Genomic DNA, 20,200 nt, shown 5'->3' on the forward strand with positions numbered 1-20,200 from the left:
CCGCCACGCTCTCGCCGCGCTCTCGTCTCGCCGGCTGCTTACATAAGCCGTCGCGCAAATGCAAAAACGCAGACGGCCACCGCAGATCGTCCCAGAGCGATCGGCCTTTATCTCCCTGTTGTCTGCCGGCGCCTTCCCAGCCCTTCTGGCCATCGACCCTTCTCCCCATCCTCTATTTATTCCTTCCCATAGAGCATCCCCCCCTCCCATGTCTTCTCTATCGAAGTTTGCCATCGCGCAGCTGCGCCAGGGCGTCCGCTCCCCGCTTCGCAAGCCCTCGACCCTCCGCAATGCCACCTTGGCCTCGCTCCACCGTCCCGTCGCCGCCATGGCCTTCCACACCTCAACAGCCGCTGCTCAGCTTTCCCAAAGCGACACTTTCTTGAACGGATCCTCCGCCTCATATATCGAGGAGATGTACGGCGCCTGGCTGCAAGATCCAAAGTCGGTCCACCTGTCCTGGCAGGTCTACTTCAAGAACCTCAAGGAGTCTGGTGCTGGCCTCCCCGCCTTCATTGCCCCGCCCAACATCATCCCGGGCTCTGGATCGAGCACCGACATCCTTGGCACCGACGGCACCGCTTCGCTGCATAGCGGCTCCGAGTTTGGCAACGTTCCCCAGGACGAAATCATGGACCACATGAAGGTCCAGCTGCTCGTTCGCGCCTATCAGGTAATGCCTTGGCTGGGCAGGACGGACGCGGTCTGTCCCTGCTGTTGCTCCTCCCGGCCTGGTCCGGACACGCCGGGGCCAGCTGTCGCGCGCTGGCGATGTCGGTGGCCCACCGGGATGCCCTGTGCTGCATGCCCTCTGCCATCGCCTCTCTGTGTCCCGCCAGTGCTACAAGCTGGCGCTGTATCCATAACCATCGCCGCGGCCTCTGTTCCGTCCGAGCCCGCATACTGATCGATATTCTTGGTCACGGCTACCTTGACAACGCCGTGATTTGCAGATTCGTGGCCACCACCTCGCCAATCTCGACCCTCTCGAAATCGGACAAACCCAGCAGCACGCCCCCGAGCTCGACTACAGCACCTATGGCTTCACTGAGAAGGACCTGGATCGCGAATTCTTCCTGGGTCAGTCTCAACTCCCCCCCCCTCTGCATATGCCTGCTCGTCGATACCACCAGTGGTCTCGCACCTCGGATTTGCCCCCCCCCTTTCTGCCTCCTAACGAGCTTATCTTCATAACACCTCGCTCCTCTCTCGACAGGCTCTGGTATCCTGCCCCGCTTCATCACCAGCGAGCGCAAGAAGATGACCCTCCGCCAGATCATTGATGCTCTCAAAGCTACTTATGGTATGTCACCAGCACCGTCCGGCCTTGTCTTGTGTGATGATGTCTGATACAGCCGAGGATCGCTTGGTGTCGGATGCCTCAGCTGGCTTGGCTGAAGCAATAGCTTGCGCATGCGGCGAGTCCTGTATCTGCCCGTGCACCCAATCGTGTCGCTCCGATCGGCACCGGGCCCGCTCCTGTGGGACAATGTTCCTGCGCACTGATGCTGCCTTCCATTCCGTGATGACTTTCCCAACGTCGTGGGCACCCCATCTCGGCACCCCATCTCGGCAGCCTCGACCATTGCCATCGAGTATGGCCACATCTCCGATCGCACTCAGTGCGATTGGCTGCGCCAGCGATTCGAGGTCCCCAACCGATACACGTATTCCAAGGAGCGCAAGCAAGTCATCCTCGACCGTCTGATGTGGTCCCACAACTTTGAGCACTTTGTCGCCACCAAGTACCCCAGCGAGAAGCGATTCGGTCTCGAGGGCTGCGAGTCGCTCATTCCTGGCATGAAGGCCCTGATTGACCGCGCCGTCGAGAACGGCGTCAACAGCGTCGTCATGGGCATGCCCCATCGTGGCCGTCTGAACGTCCTGTCCAACGTCGTCCGCAAGCCCAACCAGTCCATCTTTTGCGAGTTTGCCGGCTCTGGCGGAAACCACGTCGAGGGCTCCGGTGATGTCAAGTACCATCTTGGCATGGTAAGCAGCGTCGTCATATCCAACGAGCAGACAGTACTCTGGCCTGGTACACAAGTTGGCCTGACCCACACGAGGCTGCATACTGATGACCACTCCCCATTTTTTCGATGGCTTCAGAGATACACCCGCCCCACGCCCTCCGGCCGGATGGTCGAGCTGTCGCTCGTGGCCAACCCCTCGCATCTGGAGGCCGTCAACCCCGTTGTCCACGGAAAGGTCCGTGCCACTCAGTTTTATGAGGACGATGAGGCCGAGCGCTCCAAGTCGCTGGCTGTTCTCCTCCACGGTGATGCCTCCTTTGCTGCCCAGGGCGTCGTCTACGAGACCCTCGGATTCTCGGATCTGCCCGCCTACTCGATCGGCGGCTCCATCCACATCATTGTCAACAACCAGATCGGCTTCACCACGGATCCCCGCTTCGCCCGCTCCACTCCTTACTGCTCTGACGTGGCCAAGACTGTGGCTGCCCCCATCATCCACGTCAACGGCGACGACGTCGAGGCTGTTGTCTATGCCATGGAACTTGCTGCCGACTGGCGTGCCACCTTCAAGAAGGACGTTGTCATTGACATTGTCTGCTACCGCAAACACGGCCACAACGAAGTCGACCAGCCCCAATTCACCCAGCCTCTGATGTACCAGGTGCGTGTGTAGTGCTCTGTCCTGCGTGGCCATCGTCCAGAGCGGGCCCCAGAGTCCGATTGCAAGGAGGTGCTCAACTCCAGGTCGCCCTGGACAGACACGCCGGCTTCCCTCTCTAGCTCTGGATCTGTTTATTCTGATCTCCGACTTGCCGGTGCCCCTCAGAAAATCGCCAAGATGGAGCCTGTCATCTCCAAGTACAGCCGCGAGCTGATCGCCGAGGGCTCCATCACTCAGGAGGTTGTTGATGCCATGAAGACCCGCGTCTGGGACATTCTCGAGGACAACTACACCGCCAGCAAGACCTACCAGCCCAAAAGCCAGGAGTGGGTCTCTTCCGCTTGGCCAGGTAAACCCCCGCGAAGCAGAGCACGGATCACATAGATGTGCAGGAATATGCGCGCTGGCGATCCCTCCCCCCAGTTGGAGCACAATTGTGTGTAGGGTGTTTGTATCGTGCCGGCGTGCTGGCGTGCTGGCGTGCTGACATCGTGCCGCTGCCGCTGTAACAGGAATGAAGGCTCCCGCCGAGCTTGCCGCCGAGACCGTTCCCTCCAAGGCCACTGGTCTGGACTATGAGATACTCAAGTTTATCGGAACCGCTGCGGCCTCCTACCCCTCGGACTTTACACCTCATTCGAACCTTGCCAAGATTCTGAAGCAGCGTGAGAAGAGTGTTATCGAGGGCGAGGGCATCGACTGGGCTACCGCCGAGAGCATGGCCTTTGGCTCGCTCCTCGCCGAGGGCAACCACGTCCGTCTCTCTGGCCAGGATGTGGAGCGTGGCACCTTCTCTCAGCGTCACGCCCTGCTGCACGACCAAAACAACGTAAGCACCTCGATCTCGATCCCCCCCCCAATCCAATCAAACTCGCCTTCTGTGCCACATCCCACTGCACCCCGACATGCTCGCATGCACTTCCACGCACCCGCACTCATCTGCCTGACTAATCATCGCTTCTCTCCAGGAAACCTATCTGCACGTGCCTCTTAACAATCTGGCTGACGGAAAAACCGTGTCCACTCAAAGCCACTTCACCGTCTGCAACTCGTCGCTCTCCGAGTTCGGCACTCTCGGCTTCGAGCTTGGCTACTCGATGGCCAAGGCCAACCAGCTCATCCTCTGGGAGGCCCAGTTCGGTGACTTTGCCAACAACGCCCAGTGCATCATCGATCAGTTCATTTCTTCTGGCGAGCAAAAGTGGCTCCAGGTTGGTATCCTAGTCTTGGGACGTGTTTGCCTCTGCCTCGGCCGTGCCCCACTTAGCGTCCTGGGGACTGACAACTGCTGCCTTCCTGCTCCCAGCGCACCGGCCTGACCATGCTGCTGCCGCACGGCTACGATGGACAAGGCCCCGAACACTCATCTGCCCGCATCGAGCGCTACCTGCAGCTCATCGACGAAGATCCCTACAAGATGCCCGACCGCCACGGCATCACCAAGGGCAGCTACTCGCGCCAGCATCAGGACTGCAACATGCAGGTTGTCTACCCCACTGTTCCCAGTAACTACTTCCACGTGCTCCGTCGCCAGGTCCATCGCGAGTTCCGCAAGCCGGTAAGCACCCATAGCCCACCCTTGGTCCAGTCTGCTGCCTTGCAAAGGCCGCTCTCGTCGGCATCGTCTCCCTGGCACTAACATTCGACACCTTGTCCCTTCCAGCTCATCGTCTTTGCCTCCAAGGCTCTCCTCCGCCACCCCCTGGCCAAGTCTTCGATCGAGGAGATGGGCCCTGGTACTCGATTCCAGCGTGTCATTCCCGAGGTCCTACACCCTAACCCTCTCGTCGACCTTGATAACGCCAACGCCCAGCAGAGCGAGCCGTTTGTTGCTTCTGGCAACAACGTCGAGCCCCGTGTTCCCCTTGCCCTCGTTTCGGACGCCCAGTACCCGCCTCAGGTTGAGAGAGTCGCCACCGGCACCGTCAAGAGCGACAGCTTCACGCTGCTGCCCCCCAACCAGATCAAGACCATCATCTTCTGCTCTGGCCAGGTCTACTACCAGCTCTTCAAGACCCGTGCCATGAACAACCTCCGCGACATTGCCATCGTCCGTTTGGAGCAGCTCTCGCCCTTCCCCTTCTGGGAGGTCAAGGCGGTCGTCGATTCGTACGGATCGTCGCTCAAGGAGATTGTTTGGTGCCAGGAGGAGGCTGCCAACAGCGGCTCCTGGACCTTTGTTGAGCCCAGACTCGAGACTGCCATCCGTGAGACCGACTGGTACAAGAGCGACCTGGTAAGTTGAGCCCACCGGTTCCGGGGCCGATGATCTTGGACGGTGCTTGTGTCGGCCTGGGCATCTGTGTTGCGTGCTCGAGCAGAGTTGGGCTGCACAGATGGTCGCCTGTCGGCTGCGAGTGCCCAACAGATGCACCATAGTGACAATCGTCTGATTACCCCACGCACTATCAAACTCGACGGTCGCCACCATCAAATGCATCACTAATGCAGGTATCTCCTTCCCCCTCGCCCTCTGCTGAATCCCACCCGCCGACCGACAACCGCTCGCTGTTCTCCCGCATCTTTGGCGGCTCTACCTCTGCGGACTCGCCTCAACCCGTCACCGTGTCTCCTGCCCATGCTGTGACCTCGAAACCCAAAACAAAGGGCCGCGATTGGGTCGACCGCTTCGACTCCCAGCGCGTCGCCGGAGGTCTGACCAACGCCCGCGAGCTCAAGGAGGGCGAGGCCAAGTCCTTCCGTGGCGGACGCCTGGTGCGCTATGCCGGCCGCGACTTCTCCGCCGCCCCCTCCACGGGTATCAAGAAGCAGCACATCTTTGAGGAGCGCATGCTTCTGTCAGAGGCTCTGATGGGCGGCCGTCTGATTGTCCCGGCCTCGGTGTCCCAGGGCGTCCCCGTCTTCGAGGCCACCAACTAGAGCGGCAGCCGAGCCCACTTCATGTGCATTCTCGATCCCGCCGCACGCACACGTTTGCTCCACATCACATGCCCAGCACACTCATCCCTCACTTTCCTGTACACACTCTGCTTGTCCCCCCCCCGATGCTACGATGGAGCTCCGCTGTTTTCTCTGGTCCTTGATTTCCTTTCCTTTCTCTATCCCTTCGCCTCTCCCCTTCTACTCCCCCACCTATCGCCGCCGCTGCCCTTTGCTCTACCATTTATCTATTGATGCTGACTTTATTTGCTCTGTTTGGAACTGCGTTTGTTTCGTAGCGCCCCTCCCCCTTGTTCTTGCCGCACCTCACTCGCATTTGATCGTTGGCGAGCATGCCCATCGTCCCACTTGGACTGTGAATGTTCATGCTCGCAGTGTTTGTCGTCCCGTGATGCCCAATGAATCGTGATCGGCGACACCCTGGCGCTGAGATTTCTCATATTCTCGTCCCAGAGCACCGCCAGATGGCAGCGGGGTGTTGGGGACATGCACAAGCACATGTGCGGATCGGGACATCACACCGAATCCGATCGAACAAACATCGTCGTTCGCACAGTCCGGGTCACGTGTGCTGCCAGCCAGTTGAGCTCATATTGTCAAAATTTTCTGCCCCATCGTCGGCAGTGTACGAAAGTGGTTACTCGGTTGGTTTTAGGCACCAATGTCTCCGGACGCGTGGGTTCGAACCCCACCACTGTCACGGTATTTTTGTTTTGGTTTTTTGCTCATCGCTGCTCCTCTCTCTCGCCATCCCAGATCCACCCATATCGCTGGTGGGCACCTCGGATCTGAAGCTCTCCCGCCGCCATCACACAGTCGCATCGCTGACGGCCTATCATGGATGTATTTCGGTCAATTTGTCGAGGTGAACTGGAATTGCGGGAGCCATGCAACCCGTTCCAGATCCAAACACACGAGGACCCAAGTTTGGGTTATTACTTGGCCGCCTGGAAGCTCGTCATGCTCTTGTAGATGGTCTCGGTGGCGCCGTCGTGCTTGGCAGCAAAGCGGCCGGCGGTGAACAAAAAGTCAGAGAGGCGGTTGAGATACTTTGCGCAGCTGGCATCGGCGATGCCTTGCTCGACCAGCGGGACGACTCGGCGCTCGGCTCGGCGGCACACACTGCGAGCGATTTGGAGATGGCAGGCGGCTTCGCCTCCAGACTTGGTAGTCAGAGGCAACGGATGCGGGCATTCGTCAAATCAGTGTGCGATCGTGGCGACGCCAGCGGTTTCCGGGGGGGAACGAGAGGCAGGCGTGGATACAGTCCATCACCAAAGAATGGCATTTCATACAGATGAAGTATATCGTCAGCGAAGGAGCAACTCTTGGATGGCGAAACATCCGGCAATGAGAAATCAGAGATGAAGCACATACCGGCAGAATAAACTGGGTCAGAGGCTCCAGCGAGTTATCGAGCTGATCGATCCAGGACTCGAGCTCCTTGACCAATTCGCCGTTGACGTCAAACGACGTCTTGGCTGTCAGAAAAAATGGAGGTAGACAACGGAGGGGGGAAACAGCCGCAGCGCTTAGTCTCTGAGCAATCGGGGCGCTATACCTCCGCAGTCTTCGGTGCCGTGGGTAGACTCGTCGTCATTCGACCAGCTCATGCCTGTCTCTCAACAACCTCCCTCGATCATGCGTCATGGCTGCTCCTCATGGCTTACACAGCTTGAACTCGGATGCCTTCGACCTCGGGGTCGCGATGTTGGAACCAATATCTTGCAACAGGCACTGGATCTATGCTCGGCAGATGCACGTTCGCCCGATGATGCGAGAGTCAGCATCTGAGTGTGCAATGGTTATCGCAGTGCTGGGTGCCTAGTGCCCTGGGCCAGAACGGAAGGCTCGCTCGGCATCCTCTGGGACTGGATGGATGCCGCACGGCTCCTGGTTCCGAGTGCTCACCTTGACAAGCTTGTCTGCAAGCCCGTTGTCGGTCTTGACGCAAAAATGATGGGCCAAGCTGGGAAACAGCGGGTAAGCGAGCATCTAGTCAGCCGCCGCTGTTTGGTCCGAACCCAGTTTGGCAGGTCTGCTCCTCGACCATCGAAGCATAAGCAGCAGCCGAGACCCTCACCCCAGATGGCTTGTCAGCTCATCGGTCGTGCCAAGGGCCTCAAAGATCTGGTCGTCCTTGGGACGGCGCTCGCCCGTATAGAGCGCAGAGGTGCCCTTGTCGCCGGTGCGGGTGTAGATGCGGATTCGTCGCTTTTCGTCACTAAATCAAGGCCCGACGATTAGCGGCCCCATCGGTTCATCGGCTCCACACCGAGCCTGGAGAGCGGCTGCCAAGACCGGCCAACGGACAGCGTGGCATGTTTTGGCTGGCCCAGGTCTGCGACTCTCCCCCACGCAATCTACAGGCGACTCTTGGGAAAGATCTCGGCTGGGATGATCCCTGTCGAGGAAGCAGCCAAGGATCACAGCTGCCCGATGTGCTCGGCGGCTATGATTATTCTGGCCAGAGCACGCTGCGTCTGGCTGCACGCCTGAACGATCGCTGGTCGACTCACCTTTCGTCGCCAGACATTGCCGAGGAATGGAAGCGCGATGTGTGAGGAAGAAGGAAAGCGGATCTGGTCCGGAGAGCAGCGGCAGCAGCGGGGACAAGCGGATAGCGGGCAGGCCCGAGTTGGTTAGGGAGCGTCCCAACGAGCCGGCGGAGAGCAGGTTTCAGGCTCATTCATGCACCTTGCGGACGTGGATGGTCCCAGAGAAAAGCCGCCTGCCGAGCGGGCCGGCCCGATGGCGGCGACTTGATCTCCAAGGCAAAACCAGGACGGGTTCAGGGGGTGTCACTGCTGCAAGGGCAAATGCAAGGGCAAATGCAATGCTAATGCAATGCAGGTTTCTTGGCAGCGCCCCAAAGAACATCTCGGAACCATCGTATGCTTGTTCCACCAGCAACGGCCCGATGCCAAGGACTGCCGTCGGCATGTTCTGCGGGCATGCTCTGCGGGCATGTTCTGCGGCCCCAGCGCCAAGGATCTCCGCAGGTCCGATATCGGCGGCCGCCAATCCCATCCCAATCCCACTCTGCCGTGCGGGCGGGGCGCCGCCCCGGGCTGCATTCAAATAGCAGCCATCGCGGCGATCGCGGCGATCGCAGTCCCGGCCGTAGTCTCTGAGCACCCCTGTGATTGTCTCGTCTGCCACTGCAGAGCGCCGTTGCTATTACTCCATCGGCTCTCTCTCGGCTCTCCATCTCACTATCGACTCGCCATCGGCTCTCCCACGCCATGTTCGACTCTCTGCACATCCTCATCTTCTCGGAGCCCGTGCTGCTCTGGCTCCTGCTCTTCCTCCAGACCTCCTTGCGCGACGGCGATTTCAATCCCGGCAACTTTGCCGTCTACGTCTCTCACGCATGGAGCTTGTTCCTGGAAGGCCGTGCTTTTTCCGAAACCATCCTGGACATTCCCGTCTTGTCGCTCGCCAAGGCCGCCATCCTCATCGCCGCTGCCAGCCTCGTGCAGGCGCCCCTCAGAGTCCGCAAGATCGCCACGGGCACCATCCTGACGCTGTTCACCCTCTATGCAGCATTCAAGTGGTGGCGGGTCATCTCAGACCCGGAAGTGATCGACTTTCCGCTCGTCTGGGCCACCACCTTCATCTCGCTCTTTGTCGTCCACACCCTGACCTCGTTGTTCCTGAGCCTGCGTTATGCCCTTGTGACGCCGCGCGTCAGCGAGCCATCCGGCCAGATCACCCTCGAGACCAACACGGCTCCGGCCAAGAGCATTCCGTGGAAGCGCCTGGGTCGGTTGCTGTACCCGGACATGGTAAGTCTGTCGGGGCATCTGAGCGATGCCACTCGGGCGGCGATAGATGAGCACTCCGATGACGGCAAAGTCGCGTCCGAGCTGACCACCCTCACCTCCCAACACTCGACACCACGCAGGGACTCATGATCTGGGCGCTCATCAACCTCTTGATCAACAGCGGCACCTCGCTCCTCATTCCCGACTACTTTGGACGGGTGCGTGCTTTGTGTCGAAACGCAGCTGCGGTCTTGATCACGAATACACTCACCGTCGACGTTTCTGCTGGTCGGCCAAGTCGAAATCACCATCGCACCTCCCGCTGCCATGTTGTTCCTCGTCTTGACAGCTGCCACGCCTTCGTTTCTCCTCCAGGTTGTGGACACCGTCTCCCGTGGCGGCTCGGATTTGAATCGCATCATGCTCGAGCTCGTCATCGTCTTTGTCGTCGGCGCCATTGCGGGCTTTATTCGCGCATACTACTTCACCCTCATCGGCTACAGGATTGTCAAGTCCCTGCGTATCCAAACTTTTAACGCCATCATCGCCCAGGAAATCGCCTACTTTGACGAATCGGACACGGGCGAGCTTACCACTCGCCTCGCCAACGACACACAGTGTCTCCAGAACGGGCTCACGGTCAACATCTCGATGTTGGTCCGGTTCCTCGTCCAGGCCGTCGGCTCGATGATTATTCTGTTTACCCTCAGTTGGAAGCTGACCCTGATCATGCTCGCAAGTAAGCGACCGTGTGCTGGCGCGTTGCGTAGCTGCTCGGACCGACTTATGAATGTTCGAGCCTGGTGCTCGTTACTGTCTAGACATTTAACGAAACCATGCTTCGCCCAAAAACAGTCGTCCCAGTCGTAGCCATCGGGGCTCGGTTCTACGGAGACTATATTGGCGATATACAGGAAAAGTTCCAGGACAAACTCGCGCTCACTGGATCCATCGCTCAAGAGGTATCGGCGCTGTCATCTTGAACGACACGGCCGCGGCGAGGGTTTCAATGAGTACTGGGTGTGTATCTCGATTGCGTGTATCGCTGACTCGACACTTGCCATTCGATCGCCTGAACGAATAGGTCATCAGCCAGATCCGGATCGTCCGTTCTTTTGCCAAGGAGACCAGCGAGTCTCGTCGGTACAGCGAGGCTGTCGAAGAGACCCATCGCGTGGGAGTTCAAATTACCTTTGGACAGGTATGGGTGCAGATATGTCAGACGCGGATGCCAGAGAGAGACACCCTTGGCACGAGCTGTCAAACCGGCAATAGCCATCGAACACGCACTCGTTATCGAACACGCACTCGCTATCGAACACGCAATAGCTATCGAACACGCACTCGCTGTCTAAACGGCAGTGGTGGTGGTCTAACCGCGTGCGTATTCAATCTTGCAAAACAGGCCGTGTTCACAGGACTGATCGGACTCCTTCCCCAAGGCGTCATCGCTATCGTGCTTTACTACGGAGGCGTCATGGTCATGTCGGGCGAGATCACCGGCGGACTCCTGACCTCGTTTGTATGCATCGTTCTGACAGCGGGGGCGGGTGAATGGGCCCGCACTGATCCCATGGCAAATGCACCGCCGCTGCCTGGCGTTTTGGACAGCACTTGACTCTGGTGCTTTACTGACTCGCCGCATGTTTCCTTCTTTGCCACCAGCTCCTCTACACCCTCACCTTGGCAATGTCCTTCAGTGTCATTTCGGGTCTCTTTGGCGACTTCATGCAGGCCATCGGAGCCAGCCAGCGCATTTTCCAGATCCTCGATCGCGTGCCTGCCATTCCAAGTGAAGGAGGCATCTCACTCTCGCGCTTCAGCGGCCGAATCGACTTCAAAAACGTGTGCTTCACGGTGAGTCCTTGCGACAAGCATCCTCGTTGGGATGAACAAAGATGGCCCGGTGCCGCATGCGTTGTCTGCCATGACTGCCATACTGACGTTCAACGGTGTCTGCGCGACCTTGCACATTCCCCTGATGGCAGTACCCGGCCCGCAAGGATGCCCAGGTTCTCAAGGGATTCTCGCTGTCGATCGAGCCCGGCAAGGTGCTGGCTCTAGTTGGGCCCAGTGGGCAGGGCAAATCGACTGTGATGAGCTTGATCCTGCGCTTCTACGATTGCAACTCTGGGCAGATTCTCCTTGACCAGATGAGCGACCTGAAGCTCGTGGACCTCAAGTGGTACCGCAGCGTCATAGGCTATGTCAGCCAAGAGCCTGGTGAGTGCGGACACAATGAGCGCCGGGGTACAGCTGGCTTGGCTCAAACAAGAGGCTCCGTACCTTAGATCGAGGGCTATCCTCGTCTGTACGCCTCCGCCCTGCTGAACCCAGCTCGTCCTTGTTCTCCATGGGATTTTGCGTCCCTCCGATGCTCCGCTGTTCTGGATACCCTGGTTAGTGCTCTTCTCCGGAAGCATCCGCGACAACATCATGTACGGATGGCAAAACCGCAACCGCCCTCCCACTGAAGACGAGATCGTCAGCGCCGCGAAGCAAGCCAACGCCCACGACTTCATCACGCTGTTTCCTGATGGATACGCCACCACTGTTGGTGAGCGCGGCCTGAGGTAAGATTTATTGATATCAGTCAGTCGGGTCCTTATTTGTATTTGCTCTTGGCAATGCACCCCTCCTCCCTCTTGCAAAAGTGGGAACTTTTGCCAGCAGGCATTCCGGGCCGCCGCTCACTTTCTCCGCCGCTGCTCTGCTTCCCTCCAGACTTTCCGGCGGCCAAAAGCAGCGCATCGCACTGGCGCGTGCGTTCCTGCTCAACCCCAAGATCCTCCTACTTGACGAAGCCACAAGCGCCCTGGACACTGAGGTGGGAATCGAGTCGCTGGGGGAGGGGCTGCTTGAACTTGTCGGCGCTACTTTTCTCGCTTGCCGATGGCATCATGCGCATTGCACCGCGTGCTGTTAGCCAAGTGGTACAGCATGCTGATCGATTGCAAACGCCGATCGCGAAGTGCCCTCGGGTTTGTTGAGCCCGTACTCTCCTCCGCCGTCGCTAACCTGGAGCCACGTTCTGTTTGTCGGCAATCCAGTCCGAGCGTCTGGTTCAGGAAGCCATCGATCGCGCGATGGTGGGCCGCACCGTGGTCGTGATCGCTCATCGCTTGAGCACCGTCGTGAATGCCGACAAGATCGTTGTCATCAAGGACGGCACGGTCGCCGAGAGCGGAACGCACAAGGAGCTCATGGAGCTTGGCGAGCAGGAAGGCAGCGAAGGCGTCTACCGCCAGCTTGTTTTGAGACAAATGAAGAACTAGAGAATCGCCAGGATCGATTGTTATCGCCAAGGCCGGTCCGGTGGCCCGTGACGCTGCAGCGACACCCTTTTTTTCAAACATGTGGCCACGATTCAGTAGCAACAACATCAACAACAACAGCAGCAGTGAACCCGCTCGAAATAATGATTCAGTGCTACACATATTTCTGATCTTCTGAGCATCCGGCACGTTGGGGGGGGGGAGGATAGAACAACAGGGGCTCAGAAGGCTCTAACTTGGCTCGCCAGGAATCAAAGCATGCGGAAGCGAGAGCAAGATGCGAACCTCCCAGCGATCCAAAATATAAGCCTTCTCAAAGAACAATGCGCAGCAGTCGCTGATGATGGTGTGTAAATCGTGGATCGACTGTATGCTGTCAGCACGCATCTTGGTGCACACCAATGGAGGCAGAGCTACGTCGACGGCCAAGGTGGACAAAGCTCACCGGGTTCTACACCGATGCCGCGCTGCGATCTCCATCAAGTGGCTCTCCTGGGACTCTGCGCCGGAACTCAAGGGCCTTCGAGAGCCGTTCCTTGGTCGAAAGTCTCTCACCAGGGCGTCTTGGTGGCCGGACTGATTCTTGGACTCGGCTCTGGGCTGGAGGGCGCGAAGCATCGTGGTCAGGAAGACCGTGCGTGAGGGGGTCATAGACTTGATCGCGAGACCCACGCATTTGTTCGTGAGGAGCGGATTCATCGGCTTGATCTGGTTCCGCAAGGCCACTGGTCGTCTCAGGGCCGTAGTCCTTTTCGCCATCATCACCGATCTCGGTCGCTCGACCGCTGTTTTCGCTGTCCTTGCCGACCATGTCGGTATCGTTGTCGTCGTCGTCGTCGCTGCCGATCGCACGCAGCTCGGTGCCCCCGGTTCGCAGAGCCGCGAGCATGTCCGCGAGTGAACTGCGATAGGTGTCTTGATATTCGCTTGATGTCGGACGTTGTTGGGAGGGGTCTTGGTCTGATCCAGCGCGTGGATGCAAAATAGGGGAACCATGTGTCGAGCTGACATCGGCACCGTGAGCCGAGCCGTCAAGACCTTCAGCACGAAGCCCAGAACTTGGCGTGACTTGCTGGACCGGAGCGACAGAGGAGGTGACGTCGCTGCGTTCGCTGCGTTCACGTTGAGCCGGGCGGTTGGATATTGGTGTTTTCGCCGGCCGTCGCAACAGAACGTTCTTCAGCTCCATGACCATTTGCTCTCGTGCCCGTTTCTGCTCCTTTTGCGCCTCCTGGATATATGGCCAAAGCGAAGGATTGTCAGTCCTATGCGCACGGCAGGTCGTCGCTGGAAATCATGTTTAGCGAGTGTACGCAGCACCGCCATTGCTGCTGATTTGAACGACACGACTCCCGATCCCGTCGCGCAGCAACCTCGCCCAGCTGTACCTGTTTTGCTCGTGCTTGTCGCTGGAGAGCGATTCTATCGGCACGCGAGAGTTTCTCCTGTGGTTGTGGCAAGGCCGGTCAATGAATGCCAGCTCGAGCCGGTGCGCCAGAGAAGTGGCAGCGGCTCTGTAGCGATGATTTGGTGGCATACCTTCTTTGATGCGCTGTCGGCACCGTCGTCGGCATCGACAGCATCGTCGTCAAAGCTTTCAAACACGTTCTCGAACAGTAAATCCTCCTCGTGCAGTGTATCATCGACGTGAGTATCCAAAATCCTCTGCACTTGGACGAGTGTCTGTCGCTGCAGGGTCAGCCGCCAGCTCGGGGATGGCTCCTCCTCGTCAAGTGTCTGGTTGTCTCGACCGCCCGGCGGCACTTCTGAGGAAAGATCGCTTAGGGCAGCGCGAGCCGACTCGAGCTCGTGCTGAATGTTGGCGAGATCGATCGAGAGGGTGGAAAATAGCTCCATATTCTGGTCAACGGGGCTTCCTGGAGTGTGGCCTGGAAGAACCAACGGTGGTAGTGGTAATGCATCAGGGAACTCGTGACGGATTGCTGCGGCTGGGGCTTGTCGGGTTCAAGTGGACTACCTTTGATGTCGTGGCTGACGACCACTAGCTTGACTTTCATGAGTTGCAGATGGCGACCCAACGAGGACAGCCTTTGGATGAAGGAGTGTACTCGTGGATGATTCGACGGCGCAAGTCCGCTCTCTGTCTCGACTTGTCCGCTGGAGGGACCGGCATGAATCTCTGCGGAGATCGAGGCAAACCCGGCGCATCGAGCCAAATCAGTGGCAGGGCAGAACAACCCATTGGTATGCATGAGCGGCCGAGCCTCCCGTACCCAGCACCTGGGCTCGATGGCACGCACACTTGAGGTGCCTTTGGGGAAAGATGGGTCTTGCCCATACTTGGTGGAATCCCATATGCAGAGGCATTGCTCGCGGTCGCCGGCGTACTTACGAGTTTCGATTGAGTGAACTCTCTCAAGGGCGTGCGATAGATCCTGGGTCTTGGAGCACAGCGCCTTGAGCGCACCGCATATCTTGAGCCAGTCCGAGGTAGCCCCGGTATCCGAAAGCGGGAACTGACGAGCAGTCTCAACAGCAAGTGCCCGACAACACACGAGACGCTGGAGGGCAGCGATTCTCTGGCTCTTCAGGGCGCGGTGCTCTGCTTTGAGCTCCTCCAGCGAAAATGGATTGGTAGAGCTCTCTGTCCCTTGATCACCTGGACGAGGATGACCCAGCGCTTCAAGATCCTGTTGAGACGGCTGGGCAACAGCCAGAGCAGATATCGAGTCCTGAAAATCGACCCAGAGCACGCGAGCAGCCCGACAGACAGAGAAGATTGCCTCTCGCAGCAGCTGGCAGCGCTTGGAGGGCAACGATTGCTCGATACGCGAGATGGGTGCGAGCTGGGGAGCGGTGCTGCAGATCCCACGGCCAGTCATGGAAACGGATCGACATCAGTTAAAACATGTCACGCCATGGCTGGAACGGATCAAGAACGAACCATGGGCACACACTCGGCTTCGACAGTCCAGAACTCTCGCAGATGCGGATACCCCCGCATGACTTTGCTGATTGGCAAGCGAGGAGATTTGGACGGCTTACATGTGATAGCCCCGCGAGACCAGCTCGATTTCCTGTATCGCTCGGATGGCCCTGGCAATTGTAGAGTCAATCTCGTTCGTGGAGCGAATCAGTGTCTCCACGAGCTCGGCTGCGTCCTGCAAGGCCACAGTTGAATCGACCAGATCCTGTATGGAAGCCATATAGCCAGCAGCTCGTCAGCGATTTGCCAGCTACAAGGGCAACTGTGGCCAAGATGGGTGACGAGGTGCGGCAGACTGGTTGGGTATGCGACTTGCCTGCTTGAGGCTCCGGTACTCGGAAAGCAATGCCGTCGCTGATCCAGCCCAGCTAAGCGATGCCGCGACATGGACAAGAATGTGCACACTCGGGTCCAGCTGCATGCCAAACCGCCTGAAGCAAACGAGGCCCACTGCGGTCAGGGTACCGAGTCCAATGAGCGACAGGCTTGATGGCAACCCAAGATATCCCAGGAGGTCGACTGTGGCTGGGATCGGGCTGCGGGATGGCGATTCGCCAATGTCGTCAAGGCGCATGGGGCGGTCGTTCACTTGATGGATCAGGAAGAGCTGAGCCCGCAAAGCGATGAACTCTCTTTGGGCATTGAGACCATGGAACACGCTGTCGAATATCGGCAGATAGGGCTGGCAAAGTCGTCGAGCAAAGTAGGCGCAGTGTGAGGGGTGGATCGGGTGGCCAATTGCGTTGGATGTGCACCAGGTGGTCGGCAAAGATGCCTACATCAAGCGATCGCCGAGCCAGCACGCGAGCAACGGCGCCAAAGGAGCTTCTGGAAGGATGTGTCTTTCCGGAGCCAGATGCAGACGGAGGCGCTGGGCTGGAGCAAGGCGGTTCGGGAGCGACAGCCTCTTCATGGGCATCCAGCTCTGCAACAGAGTCAACAGACATGAGCCCTCTTGGACTGCGACGAGGGCTGGCCGACGGCCGACCAGGACAAAAGGACGTCCACGAGAGCTTACCTGCCAGGTAGAGAGCCAGCGGCGAGTCTTCGTAGAGCACCGACTCCTCCATGCGGGCAAGCGATCCGTTCTGGATCGAAGGCGAGCAGCCGAGCAGGCGAGCAGCCGAGCAGGCGAGCGCGATGGACAAGCGGGTGTTTGGCTGGGCGGGGCGGCCACGCCGTGGCTATCCCAGGACAGCCAGATTGTGGCCGTTTCGGGATAGCCGCGCTGTGGCCGGATGACGCGTGCACCGCCACCCAGCCATCTGTGGCGGTGCGCTTCAAGCGGAGCGGCGTGATTGGCCGGCGGGCTGGCTGGATCTGGCTCGATTTGGCTGCGAGCGGATTGCCACCGCCGTTCAAAAGCCGCCCGCCTCGTCGCGACGGTCCTCTCCCCCATCTTCCCCCGCCCTCGCCCCCAGAACGCCTCTTGGCCAAGCCTGCAGATCTGCCCACAATGTCCTTCGATCCTGCCCTCGTCTCCTCGCTCTCGCTCAAGCACCCGCGACCCCACAATGCCAACTTTGTCTACGGAACCGCTGGCTTCCGCATGAAGTGAGTGTCTCTGTCGGCCGTGGCCATCGGCTCTCCCTCCATCCCAAACCCCGGTTGGTGGTGGGCGGCGGCTTGCTGCGGTGACCGGGAGCCATTGACGTCCCGGCAGATCGCTCACCATATCTACTTCCTGTCTCCTCCGCTCTGTACGTCCAGGGCTGAGCTTCTCGACTCGGTCATGTTCCGCGTCGGCATTCTCGCCGTCCTCCGCTCCAAGAAGCTCGGCGGCAAGGTCATCGGCGCCATGATCACGGCCTCGCACAACCCCGAGCAGGTAATGCTGCATAGAAATGGTGTTGTCTGCCTTCTCTGCAGTGGTTTGGTTGTTTGGGATGCCGCTCCTATGTGTGGAGCAGCGGATCGAGCGGCCTGGATCAAATGCCGCTCCCCGATCGCCGTCAAGTACCTCGTCCCGTCGATGAGCTGACCGACCCATCCGGTCCTTGCCTGTCGGCCATTGACACCACAGGACAACGGCATCAAGCTCGTCGAGCCCCTCGGCGAAATGCTTCTGCAATCCTGGGAGGGCTACGCCACCCGCCTCGCCAATGCCGCGACCGAGGCCGATCTGGTTCAGGCCATCAACGAAATCATTGCTGCCGAGCAGATCGATTTTGGCAAGCTCTCCACCAAGGCCAACGTCGTCTGTGCTCGCGACACCCGGTAAGCCCGTGGTCGGATCGTGTGCTGGCCGCTTCATCCCGTATCATCCTACCCGAGAACGATGCTGTTGTTCCCCGCCGCCACCGTCGCTTCCTCGGTGAGCTTTTGTTGTCGTCAATGACGCATGTCCCTCGCTGACGATCCAGCCTTCGCGGCTTTCGTTACCTCTGCTAGCCCCAGCGGCGAGGCTCTGGTGGCTGCCGTCAAGGACGGTGTCGCTGCCCTCGGTGGATCGATTGTCGACTATGGCTTCAAGACCACCCCTCATCTCCACTACATTACCCGCTGCCTCAACACCCAGGGCACCCCCGACGCCTACGGTGTTCCCACCGAGGAGGGCTACAACGACAAGCTTGCCGCTGCCTTCAAGACCATCACGGCAAGTGGCTATGTTTCCCTGCAGCTTCATGCACTGCGCCGCCTGACGAACAGGGCTCATCCTCGCTAACCTTGATCCTGGCTGTATGCGTCTTCAACTTCCAAAGGCCGGTCTTCCTCGCCTGTCCACGCTGCACCTCGATGCCGCCAACGGCATTGGCGCTCCGGCCTTCAAAAAGTTCCTCGAGACCATCGGCTCTGAGCATCTCTCTGTCCACATTGTCAACGACGACATCCATTCCAAGGGCAAGCTGAACAGCAAGGTGCGAGCAACTGCTGGACCGACTCACCTCCGTCCGCCACCGCACCGACTGTCGGCCGTGATTTTTAACTGTGTGCTCGTCAATTTTGTATCGATAGTGCGGTGCCGACTTTGTCAAGCTTTACCAGACAAAGCCCGAGGGTCTGGATCTGGCTCCTGGACAGAGAGCCGCTTCGTTTGACGGCGACGCCGATCGCCTAGTTTACTACTACATTGACGACAGTACGTGGCGTTGCTTTCCCATGCCTATGTATCGGCGTCGAGGCATATGAGTCTGCATCGAGGCACATATGTATCTGCTTAGCGCGACACGCTGACTCACATCTCGAACCGATTCTGCTAGACGGAACCTTCAAGCTCCTGGATGGCGACAAGATTGCCACCCTGGCTGCTGGCTTTATCATGGAGCAGGTCCGTATCGCCAAGGTCCAGATCCACAAGCCCGACGGCACCAAGGCCCCTCTCCACGTCGGCCTGGTTCAGACCGCCTATGCCAACGGCAGCTCCACCTCCTATGTCAAGAACACCCTGGTAGGTTTGGATCGACAGAATTGCAGTCGCCAAAAGAACAGAGACGACATTGCCCCATTGACTGACGCGTATTGTATCTCCACAACAGCAAGTTCCTGTGGTGTTTACCCAGACTGGTGTCAAGCATCTGCACCACGCCGCTGAGCACTTTGATGTCGGTGTCTACTTTGAGGCCAATGGCCACGGCACTGTGCTGTTCAGCAAGGAGGCCACTCACGCCTTCAAGACCACCCAGGGGTACGTGCCGCTGCCGGTCCACTGCTTCGGAGCGACTTGCCACATTCGTGGCCGACATGATCCAGCATTCTGTTGTGTATTGATGCATCGGTTCGGATTGCACCGAGGCAGCCAGCTTGGTCCACTGGCCCGGCTGATGCTCGAGATTGCTGACGCTCCTTGCGACACCCAGATCCACGCCCGAAGAACACCGTGCTCTCGAGATCCTGCGCGCTCTGGCCGATCTGATCAACCAGAGCGTCGGTGATGCTACTTCGGACCTGCTGATGGTCGAGGCCATCCTGACTGTCAAGCAGCTGTCGCTGTCCGGCTGGGACAAGGCATATGCCGACCTCCCCTCTCGCCAGGAGAAGGTCCTGGTGGCCCAGCGCAGCATCTTCAAGCCCATCAATGCCGACACCGAGCTCGCCGAGCCCCTGGGTCTGCAGGACAAAATCAACCAGCAGGTCCAAAAGTTCAACAAGGGACGATGCTTTGTCAGGTACGGCCAGAAACCGAACAGCACCCTCGAGCAAATACATAACGCTGCCGCACCAAAGCTGGTATTGGACGACATGGTCGCCTCTCGCTGATTCGCATCTCTCTCACCCTCGGCTGCTGTTTATCGGTAGACCCTCGGGAACCGAAGACATTGTTCGCGTTTATGCTGAAGCCGAGACCCGCGACGAGACCGAAACGCTTTCCCAGATCGTCTGCGGTATTGTCTTTGATGGCTACGGTGGTGTTGGCGAACGACCTGCCAAGTTCAAGAAGGTCGACGCTGCTGGAAATGTCGTTGCTTAGAGGGCCTGAACGGTGCCCGCGTGGTCTGTCCGGTGAATACCCGAGTGCCCCGGATGGACTGGCCGGCGTAATTGCCCTGGTTTGTGTCAGCAGGATCGAGAAGCAGAGAGCAAAGGCGCCCATCGAGCAATCTCGACGGCGCCACAATAACCAAGCCTGCGAATATATGTGCTCCTAGCACACAACGTGTCATCGTTTTCATCATCACGGGTCTGCCTCCCGCGTGTTGGAGTGACTCGGTTCGTTTGGGGTACGATGTGTCTTGATT

The 20,200-nt window shown here is 58.8% G+C and overlaps 5 protein-coding genes and 1 non-coding gene across 6 annotated transcripts; 4 read left to right on the plus strand and 2 right to left on the minus strand.

The window, feature by feature from the left end:
* The first annotated feature begins 90 nt into the window (after nucleotides 1-90).
* Nucleotides 91-5,638, plus strand: BJ171DRAFT_437460 (thiamine diphosphate-binding protein). The gene is made up of 11 exons (XM_053107974.1): nucleotides 91-673; nucleotides 954-1,080; nucleotides 1,217-1,303; nucleotides 1,577-1,992; nucleotides 2,110-2,634; nucleotides 2,800-2,983; nucleotides 3,147-3,463; nucleotides 3,603-3,845; nucleotides 3,941-4,192; nucleotides 4,298-4,870; nucleotides 5,086-5,638. Exons 1-11 carry the CDS (start codon nucleotides 209-211, stop codon nucleotides 5,512-5,514), a joined length of 3,618 nt encoding a protein of 1,205 aa, XP_052971562.1. The 5' UTR covers nucleotides 91-208; the 3' UTR covers nucleotides 5,515-5,638.
* A 516-nt stretch (nucleotides 5,639-6,154) lies between these two features.
* BJ171DRAFT_t8 lies at nucleotides 6,155-6,235 on the plus strand. Its single transcript has one exon. It is a non-coding gene; the product is annotated as a tRNA-Leu (tRNA).
* Nucleotides 6,236-6,360: 125 nt separating this feature from the next.
* On the minus strand, nucleotides 6,361-8,253 carry BJ171DRAFT_487132 (CobIyrinic acid a,c-diamide adenosyltransferase mitochondrial precursor). Its single transcript, XM_053109257.1, has 6 exons — nucleotides 8,055-8,253; nucleotides 7,619-7,759; nucleotides 7,447-7,504; nucleotides 7,206-7,278; nucleotides 6,913-7,016; nucleotides 6,361-6,698 (listed from the first exon to the last, which is right to left on the minus strand). Exons 1-6 carry the CDS (start codon nucleotides 8,222-8,224, stop codon nucleotides 6,471-6,473), a joined length of 774 nt encoding a protein of 257 aa, XP_052971563.1. The 5' UTR covers nucleotides 8,225-8,253; the 3' UTR covers nucleotides 6,361-6,470.
* Nucleotides 8,254-8,700: 447 nt separating this feature from the next.
* On the plus strand, nucleotides 8,701-12,803 carry BJ171DRAFT_118398 (P-loop containing nucleoside triphosphate hydrolase protein). Its single transcript, XM_053105524.1, has 11 exons — nucleotides 8,701-9,323; nucleotides 9,443-9,520; nucleotides 9,678-10,041; nucleotides 10,158-10,264; nucleotides 10,387-10,503; nucleotides 10,708-10,824; nucleotides 10,968-11,159; nucleotides 11,291-11,525; nucleotides 11,707-11,875; nucleotides 12,027-12,129; nucleotides 12,353-12,803. Exons 1-11 carry the CDS (start codon nucleotides 8,781-8,783, stop codon nucleotides 12,575-12,577), a joined length of 2,250 nt encoding a protein of 749 aa, XP_052971564.1. The 5' UTR covers nucleotides 8,701-8,780; the 3' UTR covers nucleotides 12,578-12,803.
* A 153-nt stretch (nucleotides 12,804-12,956) lies between these two features.
* Nucleotides 12,957-16,229, minus strand: BJ171DRAFT_118482 (uncharacterized protein). Its single transcript, XM_053105525.1, has 7 exons — nucleotides 15,841-16,229; nucleotides 15,584-15,729; nucleotides 14,931-15,397; nucleotides 14,556-14,717; nucleotides 14,117-14,466; nucleotides 13,966-14,022; nucleotides 12,957-13,808 (listed from the first exon to the last, which is right to left on the minus strand). The coding sequence occupies exons 1-7, from the start codon at nucleotides 16,096-16,098 to the stop codon at nucleotides 13,029-13,031; spliced, it is 2,220 nt and encodes a 739-aa protein (XP_052971565.1). The 5' UTR covers nucleotides 16,099-16,229; the 3' UTR covers nucleotides 12,957-13,028.
* A 702-nt stretch (nucleotides 16,230-16,931) lies between these two features.
* Nucleotides 16,932-20,129, plus strand: BJ171DRAFT_561043 (uncharacterized protein). Its single transcript, XM_053113221.1, has 10 exons — nucleotides 16,932-17,078; nucleotides 17,235-17,352; nucleotides 17,548-17,741; nucleotides 17,916-18,120; nucleotides 18,227-18,382; nucleotides 18,480-18,603; nucleotides 18,725-18,912; nucleotides 19,001-19,149; nucleotides 19,322-19,630; nucleotides 19,761-20,129. The coding sequence occupies exons 1-10, from the start codon at nucleotides 16,981-16,983 to the stop codon at nucleotides 19,930-19,932; spliced, it is 1,713 nt and encodes a 570-aa protein (XP_052971566.1). The 5' UTR covers nucleotides 16,932-16,980; the 3' UTR covers nucleotides 19,933-20,129.
* Nucleotides 20,130-20,200: the final 71 nt, after the last annotated feature.

This window comes from Polychytrium aggregatum (genome assembly GCF_025602895.1).
Source record: "Polychytrium aggregatum strain JEL109 chromosome Unknown BJ171scaffold_2, whole genome shotgun sequence".
NCBI classification, from domain to species: domain Eukaryota; kingdom Fungi; phylum Chytridiomycota; class Chytridiomycetes; order Polychytriales; genus Polychytrium; species Polychytrium aggregatum.